The sequence below is a fragment of the Lonchura striata genome, chromosome 5 (genome assembly GCF_050655825.1).
Source record: "Lonchura striata isolate lonStrDom1 chromosome 5, ASM5065582v1, whole genome shotgun sequence".
In the NCBI taxonomy this organism is placed as follows: Eukaryota; Metazoa; Chordata; class Aves; order Passeriformes; family Estrildidae; genus Lonchura; species Lonchura striata.
The window spans coordinates 29,289,810-29,304,354 of NC_140707.1; the positions used below are offsets into that span (position 1 = coordinate 29,289,810).

Here is a 14,545-nt window from a genome sequence, read left to right on the forward strand (position 1 = left end):
CTGACAGTCCGGGGAGCGCGGTGCGCGGCGGGCCCGGAGCATCTCCCGGGCACCCCGGGAGCGGCGGCACCGCGCCCCGCGGGAGCGGCGGCACTTTCACTTTCGGAGGGACACGTGATTTCCAGGAAAACGAGAGGGCCGGATAAAGGATCGGGAAGGAGACGGCCGCCCCCGCGCCAAGGGACGGCACGGCACGGCACGGCACGGCACGGCACGGCACGGCACGGCACGGCACGGCGCGGCGGCTCTGCGGACCGGCACCATGGCAGCACCGGAGAAGGAGGGGTAAGCGGCGCTCAGCACCCCCGGGTCGCCGTCTCCGGGTGGCCCCGGTGCCCCCCGGTGACGGTCCCCGCCCGCAGGGAAGCGCAGAGGCTGCGGTTCGGACAGTGGCTGCTGGACGCCATCAACAGCGGGAGCTACCGGGGGCTGCGCTGGATGGACGCTGCCCACACCACCTTCCGCGTCCCCTGGAAGCACAACGCCAGGAAGGACATCACCAGCACTGACCTGGAGGTCTTCAAGGTGGGTGGGATGAGTGTCGCCAGCAGCGACGGGGAGATCCTCAAGGTGGGCGGGGTGGGGGACGCCAGCAGCAGCTTCAGGGTCTCCAAGGTGTGTGGGATAGGATGGTGACCAGCAGCAAGCTGAGAGTTTCAAGGTGGGAGCTGGGGAGGTGGGGAAGACCAGTCATCCCTGGAAACCTCCGTTCTCATGGGGCCAGGGAGCCCATGTTCACCTCCCTGCACCCCCAGGCCTGGGCAAAGGTCAGTGGGCGGTACGAGGAAGGCTCCGAGGATCCAGCCAAGTGGAAGACCAACTTCCGCTGTGCCCTGAGCAGCACCCACTTGTTCAAGCTGGAACAGGACCATTCCAAGCGTGGTGATGACCCCCACAAGGTTTTCTCCATTGTCTCAGGTGAGTGTCGCCCCACGGAGGGGCTGTGTTGGATGGGGTGCACAATATCAGGGCCTCCCATTCCTGCTGCTCTCCTTTCAGCCACCCTCCAGGACAGCAAGGAGGGACATTCCTGCATCCCCAACCCTGTGGTGGACCAGCAGGCAGCACAACAGCAGCTGCAGGTAGCTGGGTGGGGACAGCAGGCCAGGGGGGGTCCCCGCTGCCACTCCACAAGCATTGCTCCTAAGCTGCAGCCAAATGTGGGCTGGCCAAAATGTGGGCTGAGGGAGGCTGGATGCCTGGCAACCACAGCAGTAAGATCCCATTCTCCTCCCCTTTCCAGCTGGAGCTCCACCCCCAAGACATGGCCTCAGCCATTGCTGTCCCAGGTAAGCACTAGTCCCACAATCTTTTTTTGGGGGAGGATAACCAGTAGGCTCAGCTGGAAGTAATTTTGTGGCTGTGAGACATCATACCCACTGTGCTCCCCCTTAGGAAACACTGACCCCACAGAGCTTCTGGAGCAGCTGCTGCAGCAGTGTGACATCTCTCCCAGCGACCTTGACTCGCTGGCCCCATCCTGGGTGCCTGCAGGTGAGAGCTGGTCTGCTCGTGGGGTGCAGAGTTGGTGACTGCCTGGGTGAGTGACCCCAGAACCTTCCCACAGGTGGTTTCCCTGCCAGAGACACTCCCCACCAGGACATCGTACAACAGCCTCACCAGGACACCCTGCTCCAGCCTCACCAGGACACCCTGCTCCAGCCTTACTCAGACACCAGCCAAAACAGCTGCTTCCCTCCCACATTTCCACAATGGGTGCCCTCGGTGGAGCAGCCCACCTTGGGCACCTACCAACCAATCGGCCTCATGCCACCAGAGGAGACAGGTGGGTGCCGTGGGACAGGATCTGCCCCTGGCTGTGGGAATGCCATAATGGGGTGGGAAGAGGTCAGGGTGGCATCTGGAATGGTGATACATTGCTGGTCATCTCCCTCTGCAGGGGCCATGCCACCGCCGTGCCAGCTGACGGAGGGCACGGTCCCCATGCAGTATGTGCCGGGTCGGACGTTGTTCGTGCCCGCCGCCAGCCCCGTGCCACAGCCACGGCTGCTGCTGGATCACACAGGTCAGGGTTACTAATTATTAATAGCTATAAATTATTATAATTACAATTATTAGCAGTAAATATGCTTGGGGGGTGCTTCGGGGAGGGGTAACATTTCGGTTTGGAGGATGCAGCTGCTGATCACTTCCTGGTGCAGATGGCATTGTCTCCATCCTGGATGTCACCATCTACTACCGGGGGAAGGAGTTCCACCACGAGGTGGTTGGGGGCAGCCACTGCCTGCTGACGTACCAGCGCCCCAGCCTGCCGGGGGCCCCGTGCCCCGGGCACGTGGTGAGCTTCCCCAGCCCCGCCAGCCTGGCCGACGGCAAGCAGCGGCGCATCACCGAGGATCTGCTGGGCATCGCGAGGCTGCGGCTGGAGCAACGCGCCTACAAGGTCTTTGCCACCCGCCAGGAGAAGTGCAAGGTGTTCTGGGCCTTGTCCCAGCAGCTCGAGGGGGTTGAGGAGCCCCCATCCAACCTGCTCTGCCGAGACCAGGAAACACCCATCTTTGACTTCCATGAGTTTTGCACAGGTGGGAAGGGGTGTCATGTAGTTCCCAGTGTGTCGTTTCCTGCCCAGCCTGGTTTGGGGCTCATCGGAGCCAGCGCCAGGATGTTACAAGCATCCAAACCCTCCCAGCCCCTCTGTGCCCCCAGGCTCACCCCAAAACTGAGCCCTGTTTTGCCTCACAGAGCTGAGGGACTTCCGCAACGGCCAAAGGCGGCGATCTCCCGACTTCACCATCTATCTCTGCTTTGGGCAGGCCTTCTCCAAGGCCAAGCCTAAGGAGTCCAAGCTCATCTTGGTGAAGGTACAGTAGCCAAAACCCACCACTACCCCACTGCTGCCCAGGGAAGGGGAGAGACTCCTGGAGGCCAGGGGAATTGGGACTCTGGGTCCTTGAGGAGGGGGACCCTTGAGGTTGAGCTGGCTGGGAGATGGAGGATCTGAGTGCCTGAAGAGGGACCCTTGGGGACTGAGGCAGGTTGGATTCTGAGTGCCCAGGGATGGGGTCTTCTAGGTGATGGATAGGTGATGGAGTTTCTTCAGGGACTGGGCAGGAGGAGCCTCAGGGGCCAGGGCAGGTGAGTGCTTGGGTGCACAAGAGGGAGGCCCTCAGTGTGCAGTGGAGATGGTGATTTGTGAGCCCTCAGGATCTGGGGCAGATTGATAGATCTGGATACCCAAAGAGGGGGTAGCCTGAGGGCTGAGAGAGGTGGGGCAATTGAGTGACAGGGAGGTGGACTCTTGGTGACATGGGGGGCTGCATGACCAGGGAGGGAGCCTTTGGGGACAGGGAAAACATGGGTTAAGAATGGGACAGAGAACACTTGGGGTCCGGGTGGGATGGTGTGGAAGGCAGATGCCCAGGGACAGGGACCCTCAGGGGTTGGGGGAGACAAAGGGTGCCCCAGACATCTCTTCCCTGCACTCCAGGAGGACAGGGCCATGCAGGTTGTTGCAGCTATATCAGGCAGCTGCCCCTAACCCAAATATTTTGCTGCTGCAGCTGGTGCCCAAGTTCTGTGAGTACTACTACGAGCAGGTGCTGCAGGAGGGAGCCTCCTCCCTGGACAGCCGCACCATCAGCCTGCAGCTCTCCAACTCCTTCGACCTCATGGAGCTCATTGAGCAGTACAACATGCAGCTGGGCTGAGCCCACCTGCCCCGCTCCCCATGGCCCTGGCACAGGCAGCAGCACCAGTGGGCATCCAGGCTCTGCAAACCAGCACCCCCCAACCCAAGGACAACTTCAGTGACCAGTCCTGGAGCTCACACATTGCTTTTCCTCTCTGTCAGCTTCTAGTGTTGTGTTTTTGTGGAGGGTGGTAATTTACAGATTTATTTTCTTAACTTTTTCAAGCTAAAATACATATATATATGGGATCGTAGTTCTCTCTTGCCTGGAGATGTGCCTCTTCTATCAGTCTGAAATCTTCACCACCCCTTTCTACCCCCAAAACCACGGGGGTCCATGCCCAGCCTTGTCTCAGCAAAGTCCCTGCTGGCAGGGGTGGGCTGGTATCAGAGAGCTTTATTAGCACCTTCTTCTCCTTAAATTTGAGTGGATGAGGTGACTTCCCAGTGTGAAGGGATACATTTATCCATGCATTTATTTCCATGCATTAAGGCTGCAAACATGACTCGCAAGCAGAATGTGTTGAGGACAGCTTGGCTTGGGCTAAACAAAAGTAATTCTTCATTGAGCACTGCCCAGAGTTACTCACTGGAGATGTTCTGGAAAAATAAGGCAGTAAGTACAACACGAAACACCCAGACCACCAGCTCAGAGGTGCAGAGGGGGGTGGTATCTCAGGGAGGAGTGTGGAGACCAGAGGGCTGACTGAAGATGGGGTGTGCCCTCCCCAGGCTGCAAGCAACTGCACCCCCTCCTTTCAGGAGCCTGACCATCACTGTTGGTCCCTGGGCAAGGGGAGGAAGCAGTGTCCTTACCTGCCGAGTGACCTGGATGCTGCTGGGCCCAAAGGTGGTGGTCCCGTAGCTTGTCACGTAATAGTGAGCAGAGGGCTGTGCTGGGGGCTCCTCCAGTGGCCTGGGTACTGTGGGAATGGGACACCCTTAACCCCTCTGCTCCATTAAACCCTCAGCCCTCCTTCCTCTGAGCACAGCTGTGGCACAGACTCGGGACACCGGGCTCACCTTTGGGCAGGAGCAGCTCTGCACCAAAACGATGCCCACACGTCCCGCAAGTTTTAACGTCTTCCTTTGTCCTGTGGAGGAAAAAGCCCAGGAAAGAAGGAGCAGGAGCTGCTCTCAGCGCTTCCCATGGAATATGATGCCGAGGCCATGGAAGAGGCTTGCTCTTCCCACCCTGACCTGAGGGGCAGCTGTTGGTGGACAGCCGCTGCCCTCCCAGGTGCCTGAGCACCTTCAGCTCTTCATGAAACAGGGACATGTGGGCACATGTCCAGAGTGAACATTCTGTGCCTGAGCCCCAGAGTCTCAGCTTCTTCACTTTTCCCTCCATGCTCCAGTTTCCCACACCAGTAATTGTTAACACCACTTGGGACAAGAGCTGCTATGGTTGGGAGAAGGGCACCGTAGTGCCTGGTGAGTTTCACAACTGATTTCACATGGCTTTTAAAAGCTAACCAGCTGCACCAGCATTGCAGTAGTGGCCACCCAGGTCCCACCCTCACTTGGAGGGCACAGTGTACGTACGTGGCACCTGTGCCATCCATGTCTGGCCAGAGGAATTCTGCGGGACAGCCGGACGTTCGGCAGGGAGCCTTCACACACACGTGCAGCCCCGGCCACTCCTCAGCGAGCTTCTGGATGATGAGCACAACTGCCACAAGGAAGTCCCAGGCAAACTGGAACCCTTCCAGGCAAAAGGAGAATGTCTCTTTCTTACAGCCTCCAGCCACAGCAGCCCAGGAGATTCTGTTGTGACCCACACATAATTTCCAGCCCACAGCCTCAGCTGTCAGACCAGCTCCATCCCCAGTTAACCAAACTTCCATACGGAATTTAATGGTATGTTGGAAGAGCTCCCCAATTTGGGTGGCCCTTTTACTTATCAGTGGAAGACCCAGCCTTAGACTGTTCTCTGCTGGAGCCTTCTGGGGAAGGACGACCCATTTGCTTCATGACGAGAATGAAAACTTGGCTTTCCACTTTCATGTGATACCTCTAGAGGAGTCCTGACCAGAATTCGATGGAGAAAGGGAAAACCTTTAAGTGGACTGCTGGTGGACCCAGGCCAGACTAGGACATGTGGCAAAGGCTTCCTGGGACACTTCCCATAGGGCTGGAAGTGGCAGGAGCAGAGCTAAGGCAAGACATGGGGTTGGGAGTAATGAAATATGGATCAGGGATCTTACCTGTCCTTTCTGATGGCTTTCTGCTGCGGAGCTCCAGGTAGCTGTAGGCCCTCTGGTTATTCTCTTTGATCAGCAGGGGTTTGCCATTGCATACAAGCAGGCAGGTCACCTTGGCCACCCAGTGCGTGGAATAGAAGGAGCAAGCTTTCACCAGCAACCTGCAAGGAGATTGTCCATGGCTTTCATCACTTTTCTCCTAGCTTATCCCTAATGCTGGAGAAACTGGATGGACTTGAAAATATGAACCAAGTTGCAGTAAGAACAGACACAAAATGAGGACCTTCCCCTGCTGAAAGCTCAAGTAGCAGGAGCAGCCTCTTAAACCAAGAGATCTTTCCAGAGTTGGCCATTTTGTCCTGGTTTTGTCTGGGATGGAGTTAATTTTCTTCCTAGTAGCTGGTACAATGCTGTGCTTTGGATTTAGGATGCGAATGATGTGGATAACACATCACTGATGTGTTAATTGCTGCTGAGCAGGGCTTACCTCAAGTCAAGGATTTTTCAGGTTCTTAGGCTGCCCTGCCAGTGAGGGGAATGGGAAGGGACAGCTGACCCCAAATGACCAAAGTGTTATCCCATACACAGTAGCATCATGCTCAGCACATAAACCTTGGGGACCATTGCTTGGGAACAGGCTGGGCATGAGTTGGTTAGTGCTGAGCAATTGGTTTTTATTTGTATCACCTGTTCTTCGGTTGTATTTCTCTCTTTGCTGATTTCCTTTTCATTACAATATTATTATTGCTATTACTGTTATTATTATAATTTATTTCAACTATTAAACTGTCCTTATCTCAACCCATGAGTTTTCTCACTTTTCTGATTCTCCCTACAGTCCAGCTGGGGAGAGTGAGCAAGTGGCTCTGTGGTGTTTGGTTGCTGGTTAGGGTTTAACCACAAACCATCAGATAAAACTCTAGACACAAGTCCAGAAAACCAGGAGAAGTTCCAAAAACTGGTATAGTTCTAACACCCATAGAAACTAGAACATTCTTGGGTGAGACTGTGAGACCTCTGCCTGCGTGGAGGACACAGATTAGCCAAACACCACCTCCAGATGAAAGGTGAACCAGAAGGAGCATGGCCTTTGCTCACATCTGGGCAGTGAACATTCCAAGGGGTTCACCCAGGGCCCTACATGTGTGTGGCACAGCTCAGAAGCCACCCTGGTGTCTTGACTCCCAGCCTCAGGCCTCAGCAGATACAGTCTTAAGAGCCAAGGGCTTGTTGAGAGTCATCCTGGCACTGCACTGAGCAAACTCAAACCTCATTGATGGCCGGAAACCAGTGCTTACCTCTGGAAGAAGCCCTCAGGTATTTCGGGTGAGAAGTAAGCTCGGATGTGGAGGTCCTCAGGGTGATCTCCTCCCCAGAACCCAGACACTTCCTCTGTCTGGTTCAGATAGGTTGGGAACAAGTACCAGGACTCGCCTTGGCTCCGTGTTGTCTCCCACGGCTTCCCAGGCACAAACTCCCTGGCCTGTGGGTTGAGTGCTTCAGTGTGCTTCACCTCCAGGCAGAGCTCAAAGTGCTCCAGGAGGCTGAAGAGTTTCCCTCTCCCTCTGTGAGGCTTGTGTCCCATGATTTCCTCAAAGACATCCCACCTCCCTTCCGAACAGAGCTGGTGCTTCACCAAGGCACGCACAGCCTGGTGGCACAGCATTGCCTTTGACTTGAAGGTCCACACCCAGTTGGCCCTGTCTCTGATGGTGGCATGTTCTCCAATCAGTGTCTCCACAGAAATGCTCTCGAGCTGCTGGACGAGTTGGTGCCGCACCAGGAGCTGCATGGGAAGAGAAGGAGAGATGAGATGGCAGTGAGAGGAGCCCAGCAAAGCTGCAGAACTTGGGCTCTACAGAGATGGTCCTGATCCCCACACTCACCTTGAACATCGTTATTAAAAATGTAGGCTGGAGGAAGACGGTGTTTTCCAAGTGCTTGATTTCTTCATACCACACGACGAGCCCGATGCGGTGGAGGTACCGCAAGATGTCCTGGAGGAGCTCTCTGTCCAGGCTGGCCAGGTGCTTGCACTGGGAGAGTTTGCTGAGTAGGTACTGGAGGTCCATCATGCCTAGAGGGAGATGCAGGAGCTCAGCATGCGTCTACCAGACACAGCAGTCCACGGCAGATGCTTCAGAGAGCCAGCAAACACCCATGTCACCTAGGCCATCCCTGGGGAAGTAGCTGGCATCAGCGTGCTCAGTGACTGTGACCAAAATGTTCTGCCTCTCCTCAGATGTCCAACTGCCACCCTGAAGCTCCCACAGCTTTGCCTTGCCTCAGCAGTGGGAACAGCCTGCCAGAACTTTCTGAAAAACAAGGCTAATACTTTTTAAATTATTATTATTGTTTGAGGAAGCAGGTTTATTTCCAGCCAGAAAACCTCAGATTGCCAGTTAAACCTCAGACTGCCATTCAGCAATTTAGAGAGACAGGCAACAAAATCTGACTTATCTCCATGAAAGAAAAGCATTTGCTTCTTGTTCTCTAATCCTACACTGGCCAGAGGGGCCAGAGATGTCACTGGGAACTGGTGGAATTCATACCTGCTTTTGGTATATAAGCAAGGGGCTGGAGCTGCCTGCTGGTTCTGCTAAGTCATGTGATAAATGGAAAAAGGGTCTAGGGAAGGGTAAGGGCCATTAAATAAGGCTAGCAGGATGTAGATTTGAAAACCACATAGTTGTATTAAAGCTGTGGAGCTCCTTCCTGCAAGATGTTTCTAATTGCTTATACAGGGAAAAGAGGAGAACAAAAAACATCACTGGAAAACAAGAAACCAGACAATGTGGTCTGCTCAGGCATGCTTCAGCATTAACACTGCAAGGTCTTCAGCAGTGACTCCACTGCCACACAAACAGGGCCAGAGGGTGCAGCAAGCACTGGAGAGCCCATCCCCAGTTCAGGAAAGCCCTGGAGAGAGCCTATCCCAGGCACAGGGCAGAAGCTCCTCTCAGAAAGGTGTGGCAGAGGTGACAGAGCACTCACCATGCTCTGCCATCTCCTCGCTCTGCGCAATATCCACGATGGCAGCTTCCACCTGCCTGTAGACAGGCGGCAGCACTCGGACAACCTCAGGGAACAGCTCCTCATTCTTCATGTGCTTCAAAATAATGGCCTTGAGCTTTCTGATGTCACGGTGATCTGTGCAGTTGACAGCAACTAAGTTTAAGATCTGGAAGAGAGGAAGCACATACCTGACAGAAGCACATCCAGAGGAGTTTTTTAGCCTGTGAGGTAAAGGAAAGACCTAATGCCCATGAGGTCACCCAGGGTGAGACACGCCACTGGCTCAGCTTCAGAGGCGCTTCCTTGACACCTCTGTTCTACAGCAGTCCCTGAAAATCACCTGGTAATGGTAAATGACCCTTCACACTCCTCCTCAGGCACTTGCTACAAGCCACAGGAGGAGATGCCCATCACCTACTAGGGAAAAGGACCCTGCAGGTCACAGCCAGGAGTTACCACGTCCACCCCAGCCTGGGGAGGGGCTGCAGCAGTGGCCTGATGCATTTGCACTAGGTGACCCTAGCCAGTAGCATGCTGGGCTGCCAGAGACAGCAGGGTGACCTCAGCCAGCCAGAACCCAGAATAATCTCAGCCCTACGGTTAACGTGCAGCTCTCCATCTCTTTCAGCCTCTCCCACTGGTCCACATAAAACTTGGGTTCCTCACTGCCCTCCAGGTTGTCGATGAAGTGAGCAAGGGTGCTTTTTCTCTCTGCCAGCATGGCTGTGATCCTGGCCATGATGTCACATGTCTTCTCTGCTACCTCCTGCTCCTGGCAGCAGTCTACGTGAGTTCCCACAGGAAGCACCACTGAGTTTGGGACTCGCATGGACAGGTTGTTGATCCAGAAACCAACAAGCTCCTTGAAAATTTTGTCGTTAGTTTGGTACCTGGGGAGGGAGAAAAAGAAAATTCCAAATTCACACCTCATTCTCTGGATCTCCAGCCAACTTCCACCAGTACAGGAAGCCCCACAAACCCTGCTGTCCCAGGAGCTCTCAGGACAAGAGCTCAGATCTCAGTACCTGAGATACAGCTCACTGACATGGGCTGTATCCAAGCTCATACTTCAGTTCCCCATCCTTACACTGTGGGGTATAGCAGAGTCAAACCCTCCTGTGGGCAAGAGCATCCCTCTGTAGCACCAAACCCAAGCCTGATGCTCCCTCCGTGTTCAGGGAACACCAGAGGACACAGGAGGGATTTGCTTCTTGCAGAAAGCAAGTCCACTTAGATGGGGTTCAGTCGTCACATAAGGAGTTGATGCTTATTTCAACGCTTCCAAACAGAGGCCTTTGGCAAGGTGATGACAAACCTGGTGGATTAAAAGGTTGATCTGCAAAAAGGGCTAGAGGGAGAGCCAGCTATGCCAATGGTGAGAAGACCAGGCCTCAAGGTCCAGTGGAAATAGTGTGAATTTGTGCAGTGCAAAGTTCCCCAGCTCTTTTTTAGTTTCCCCACTCTACCTGGAATCCAAACCAGCTCAGCACTTACATGTGAAGATTGACGACGAGGATGACGAGAGCTTGTGGGGTGATGAACACATGGTGAGTCATGTAGTATTCCAGCTGGCCAGCAAAGTCCCAGAAGAGAAAAGTGAAGTCCTCCATCTGGAACTCACTGATCTCTATTCCAACCGTTCGCTCTTCCTTGGGCACCAGTTTGGATTGCCCTTGCTTCAGGCTTCTGCAGATGGTGGACTTCCCTGCCAGCGAGGCCCCCAAGAACATGGTCTTGACCCTCTTGTCCTCCTGCCCCAAACCATGCTGAAGTTGGTCGAAGTAATTCCGGATCTGCTGAATGCCACCAGCACACACTTCAGTGGGTGGCTCCCGGAGGGGGTTCCCACTGGCCTTAAACATTTTCAGGGATTGCCCCTGGAAGAGCTCTCTGGGGAGCTGGCGAAGGGCGTTATTCTGCACATGGAACTCCTGTAAGCGTGCCAGCTGCAGGACGGGCTGCGGGAAGGTGCGGAACAGGTTGTTGGAGATGTTGAGGTACTGGAGGCTGCCTCCACAAGCTGCCAGGTCCCTGGGGAGGGCACACAGACGGTTGTTGTTCAGCCGCAGGTGCTTAAGCCTGGAGAGATGGGAGAAAACCCCCTCTGGGATGATCCGGATTTGGTTCTGATTCAGCTCAAGCCTCTCCAAACAGACCAGGTTCTGGATTTCACTGGGAAAGTCCACAAACTCATTCTTGGACAGTATCAGACTCTTGAGGTTGCAAAGCTTAGAAATGCCAGTGATCCTCCTGAGCTTGTTCCTGTCAAGGTCAAGGCTCTCCAGTGTGGAATTGCTCAGGACTGTGAGAGGGAGCACACGCAGCCTCTGGGTAGAGAGATTCACTTCACGCAATCTGTCCTCCTGCTCCTGACCTGGACACATGGGACACGGAAGGTGGTTAAAAGACAGTTTGACCCTTTGGAATTGCAGACCATTTTTTCTTTCTTTCTTTCTTTCTTTTTTTTTTTTTTTTTTTTTCCGCATGACTTTGGGATAATTTTGGCCGGCAAGGAAAAGCAGAGGAGCTGGTTGAACAGTGCAACCACAATTTCTGCTTGAACAGCTCCTGTGATCTCTCAAGAGAGGAACTGAAGCTGAGGATCTTGGCTGGGACTGAAGATGCAGGAACAGTTCCCCTCAGATGTTGACTGGCAGCCCAAGTGCCACGTTAACAAATTTGCTCTCACGCTTTGAGCCCTGCAAGACCTCCAGCCACAGATATATCTACCCCAAAACATTCTTGTGGGAATCCAGGGCATCCCTCTGGCTGCCCTGGAAGTTCTGGGACCCTGGCAGGGGGTCAGGAACGCCCCTGTACAGAGCCCCGAGAGACACTGTCTGTGATCTCTGCCCATGGAAAAGAGTTTTCAATCTTACAGGATGAATTACATGCTCTGAGTGCTTGATATTAGTAATAATTAGTGTGGGCACAGGTGCAAAAGTAAAATTTTAGGATTCTAGATAAGGGGTCCAAAGGGGACAAGATGGAGGAAATTGGGTGTGTCTTGTCCTTTTTCTTCTTCATGCCATTCATGTTCCTCTGTAGTGTTGGCATTTTTCTATTGGTTTAGGCTGGGGACACACTGTTCAATGTAGGCGACAGATGTTGGCACATTATTGTAAATACAGCACAGGGAGTTTCTGGTATATAATGTTTGTAACATCCCACTGAGGGGCAGAGCCCCACACGCTGCCCTGCAGGACAGAGCTGCGGCAGGGCAGCAGAACATGCTAGAGATAAGCAAGAATAAACAACCTTGAAACCAGCACAGACGAATTATGGCTTCTTCTTTGGCAGCGGGGCTCAGAGGCTTTCTACAATCTCGGAATCATCTAAAATACCACAGATTCCGTCACTTTCTAATCCCGGCAGTGGGCTGTGGGGGCAGAGCCCACACCAGGACAGCTGCTCCCCAAACAACTCACTGCTCCCCCACTCGTAGCTCTTGACCACAGCTATGGGAATGCACTGAGGCCAGGGCCAGCGAGTTCAGACACTTCCTCTATCACATCCTCCCCCCTCCAGATGATGCTCCCAGCCCTGGGAAGCTGGGGAAATTACACAGGGACCGGGGAAAAAATGCAGGGACGGTGGGATTTCCGTAGGGCAGGGTACACAGGAAGGGACTCACTGACAGCTGAGAATGTCCCCAAATAGAAGGTGTTAAGAGAAGAGAGATTTGCAGGTGAGAGTATCAATGGGATGGGCATCACATGATACCAGAGCAAAACATGGTTAAGATTTGCTTTCCTCTTCCTTGTTTCACTTCCTCCCATGATGCCAAGCAGAGCATCCCCTTAGGCAATGCATCCAGCTCAGGACTGACTCATCATTTCTCAGCATCACCACTAAAACGCGGGATATGCTCCAAGCCCAGCAGGAAAGCAAGCCTTCACCTTCTCCCAAATGCCCAGTCTCTCCCTCAGGGACAACCCAAAGAACCCCCACCACCAGTGAGCTGGAGCAGCGAAGAGCCAGGGCAGCTACTCACAGGCTCTGGGCTGGGCCATGACCCTGCAGAGTGGCACAGCTGGATCCTCCAGGCGCTCGCCTCCCCCTTTCGTTTCCTCCTCTGGTGCCGCTCCCGCCTCCCTCTCTGCCAGAGAACCCCACCCTCTCTTTCTCCATCCAGCCTCAGAGCAGCTCTCAAGAACCTGAACATTTCTGGCCAGATGGCAGTGCCAGGATTATGTCCCAAAAGCAGTACTGGAGGTCACCTATGAGACAACCATGGCAGCAGAGTAGGCTCCAAATCAAATTCCTGGTGCAGCATCCCTCCCTGCCTATGCTGAACAAGCTTTTGGCACCACCACTCTTTCACGGGAATGAAAGGACACTAAAAAGAGATTATATTGTTACCAAATACTGCATGTATTGAATAAATAAGATTTTTTCCCTTAAACAGGTAACAGCATGTGATCCGAGAGGGCCAGCCAGAAAGGGGAAAAATAAAAAAGCAAGTAGTATACACAGTATACTACAAAAACTGTTCTAGAACACACCAGAAGAGGGATTTTTAGGTATGTTTCTCATTGCCTCTCCGAGGAGGCAGCTTACAATTTGATAATTTTATTTTAATGGTAGACAGAACGAAAGAACCAGTATTCTTATTCATGTAATTCCAGCAGAAAGCTCATGCAGAAGGTGTAGTTTTCAGTCTCAGCACTCCTCAGGCAATGGCAGTTGCAGAAATAACAAATGTAACAGACCTTATATCGCAGGCGCTCCTAACACATCCTGCAACAGGCTGTTATCTTTACTGTCGGTTCAAGGGTAACATTTAACAATAATTTAAAGCAGTGAAACAGCCTGAGGAATGAAACAGACTGACACTGTCTTCCCGGTAAACAGTGTACTTGCTTCTATTATTTGGTCAAGCCTTATTTTTCACACCACCGACCCTTTTTCATTCTGTATAGACAGGTGATGGCAGAACTGCTCCTCTGAGACATTCAGAGGTGTCCAATTTCTGGCCTAAATGTATGCACAACTAGATCACATTGTCTCATTCTTGTGCTAACAGTGTTATTAAAGTTTCTCAATTCTTATTTTGTAAAGAAATCTATCAGCTGTGTTTGCATTTAAAACCCCACACCCATGTTCCACGTCTGTATTCTAGCTCCAAGTTTAGCTTGAAAACTGTAGCTTCTCTGACAGCTGTTCTTCTGCAGTCAGTACTGTGTCTTTTCCAAAAATCTACAAAGTAACCCAAAGTTATCACTTCCTAATAGTCCATCCAGGCTGCACTTCCATACCGGAAGCATACAGAAGCAAGGAAGATTAATTTCAAAATGCTCAGGATTCATCCATGAACACTACTGGTATATAGGCTTGTTTTGTTTAAATAGTAAAAAAATAAACTTTCCAAACCAGCTCCCATGAAGGGAAAGCCAGTCTCTGAGTTGTAACTTACGGTTTTCTCTTCAATTTCTCTGTGAAACATCTCCTTCCTAGCAGGATTTGATGGGGAATGATTCAAGTCAGGTTCAAGGGTGCTGTATCATTTAAGGGCCTGTATTTCAGAGAGTCACTTAAAAGAGCTGCTGCTCTGCAGTACCTGCAGGCAAGGGATTCTGCTGAAGCCATCAAGATGAAGTCAGAACGTGTGCTGGACTGCTTTGATTCTTGATAGGGATCTGCAGTTCTCCTGCAGAGGAGGAGGGACAATTACTAA

The 14,545-nt window shown here is 52.9% G+C and overlaps 2 protein-coding genes across 8 annotated transcripts; one reads left to right on the plus strand and one right to left on the minus strand.

Moving 5' to 3' along the window:
* Positions 1–150: 150 nt before the first annotated feature.
* On the plus strand, positions 151–6,658 carry IRF7 (interferon regulatory factor 7). The gene is made up of 11 exons (XM_021555190.4): positions 151–285; positions 363–525; positions 756–918; positions 1,000–1,082; positions 1,244–1,289; positions 1,396–1,494; positions 1,568–1,786; positions 1,901–2,026; positions 2,163–2,543; positions 2,704–2,822; positions 3,522–6,658. The coding sequence occupies exons 1-11, from the start codon at positions 263–265 to the stop codon at positions 3,666–3,668; spliced, it is 1,569 nt and encodes a 522-aa protein (XP_021410865.3). The 5' UTR covers positions 151–262; the 3' UTR covers positions 3,669–6,658.
* On the minus strand, positions 3,826–14,513 carry LOC110484493 (malignant fibrous histiocytoma-amplified sequence 1-like). 7 transcript variants are annotated; one of them, XM_031504940.3, is made up of 11 exons: positions 12,863–14,513; positions 10,363–11,242; positions 9,467–9,758; positions 8,848–9,034; positions 7,740–7,930; positions 7,152–7,639; positions 5,857–6,014; positions 5,195–5,354; positions 4,673–4,743; positions 4,466–4,572; positions 3,826–4,249 (listed from the first exon to the last, which is right to left on the minus strand). In XM_031504940.3, the coding sequence occupies exons 1-11, from the start codon at positions 12,879–12,881 to the stop codon at positions 4,232–4,234; spliced, it is 2,571 nt and encodes an 856-aa protein (XP_031360800.3). In that variant the 5' UTR covers positions 12,882–14,513; the 3' UTR covers positions 3,826–4,231. The 7 variants fall into 7 exon arrangements, 4 of the variants coding, with proteins under 4 accessions (XP_031360800.3, XP_085437734.1, XP_085437735.1 ...); XR_014955989.1 differs by lacking the exon at positions 5,195–5,354; XM_085581608.1 differs by having other exon boundaries at positions 3,826–4,572.
* Positions 14,514–14,545: the final 32 nt, after the last annotated feature.

Bases quoted from the DNA above. Each gene is read 5' to 3' on its own strand.
- IRF7 (XM_021555190.4), top strand. From the start codon at position 263: ATGGCAGCACCGGAGAAGGAGGG. The intron at 526-755 runs GTGGGTGGGATG...CTGCACCCCCAG, and splicing joins CTGACCTGGAGGTCTTCAAG to GCCTGGGCAAAGGTCAGTGG. The intron at 2,027-2,162 runs GTCAGGGTTACT...TTCCTGGTGCAG, and splicing joins GCTGCTGCTGGATCACACAG to ATGGCATTGTCTCCATCCTG.
- LOC110484493 (XM_085581607.1), bottom strand. From the start codon at position 11,354: ATGCGGAAAAAAAAAAAAAAAAAAAAAGAAAGAAAGAAAGAAAGAAAA. The intron at 4,744-5,194 runs GTACGTACACTG...TTTCCTCCACAG, and splicing joins ATGGATGGCACAGGTGCCAC to GACAAAGGAAGACGTTAAAA. The intron at 4,573-4,672 runs GTGAGCCCGGTG...CCATTCCCACAG, and splicing joins AGAGCTGCTCCTGCCCAAAG to TACCCAGGCCACTGGAGGAG.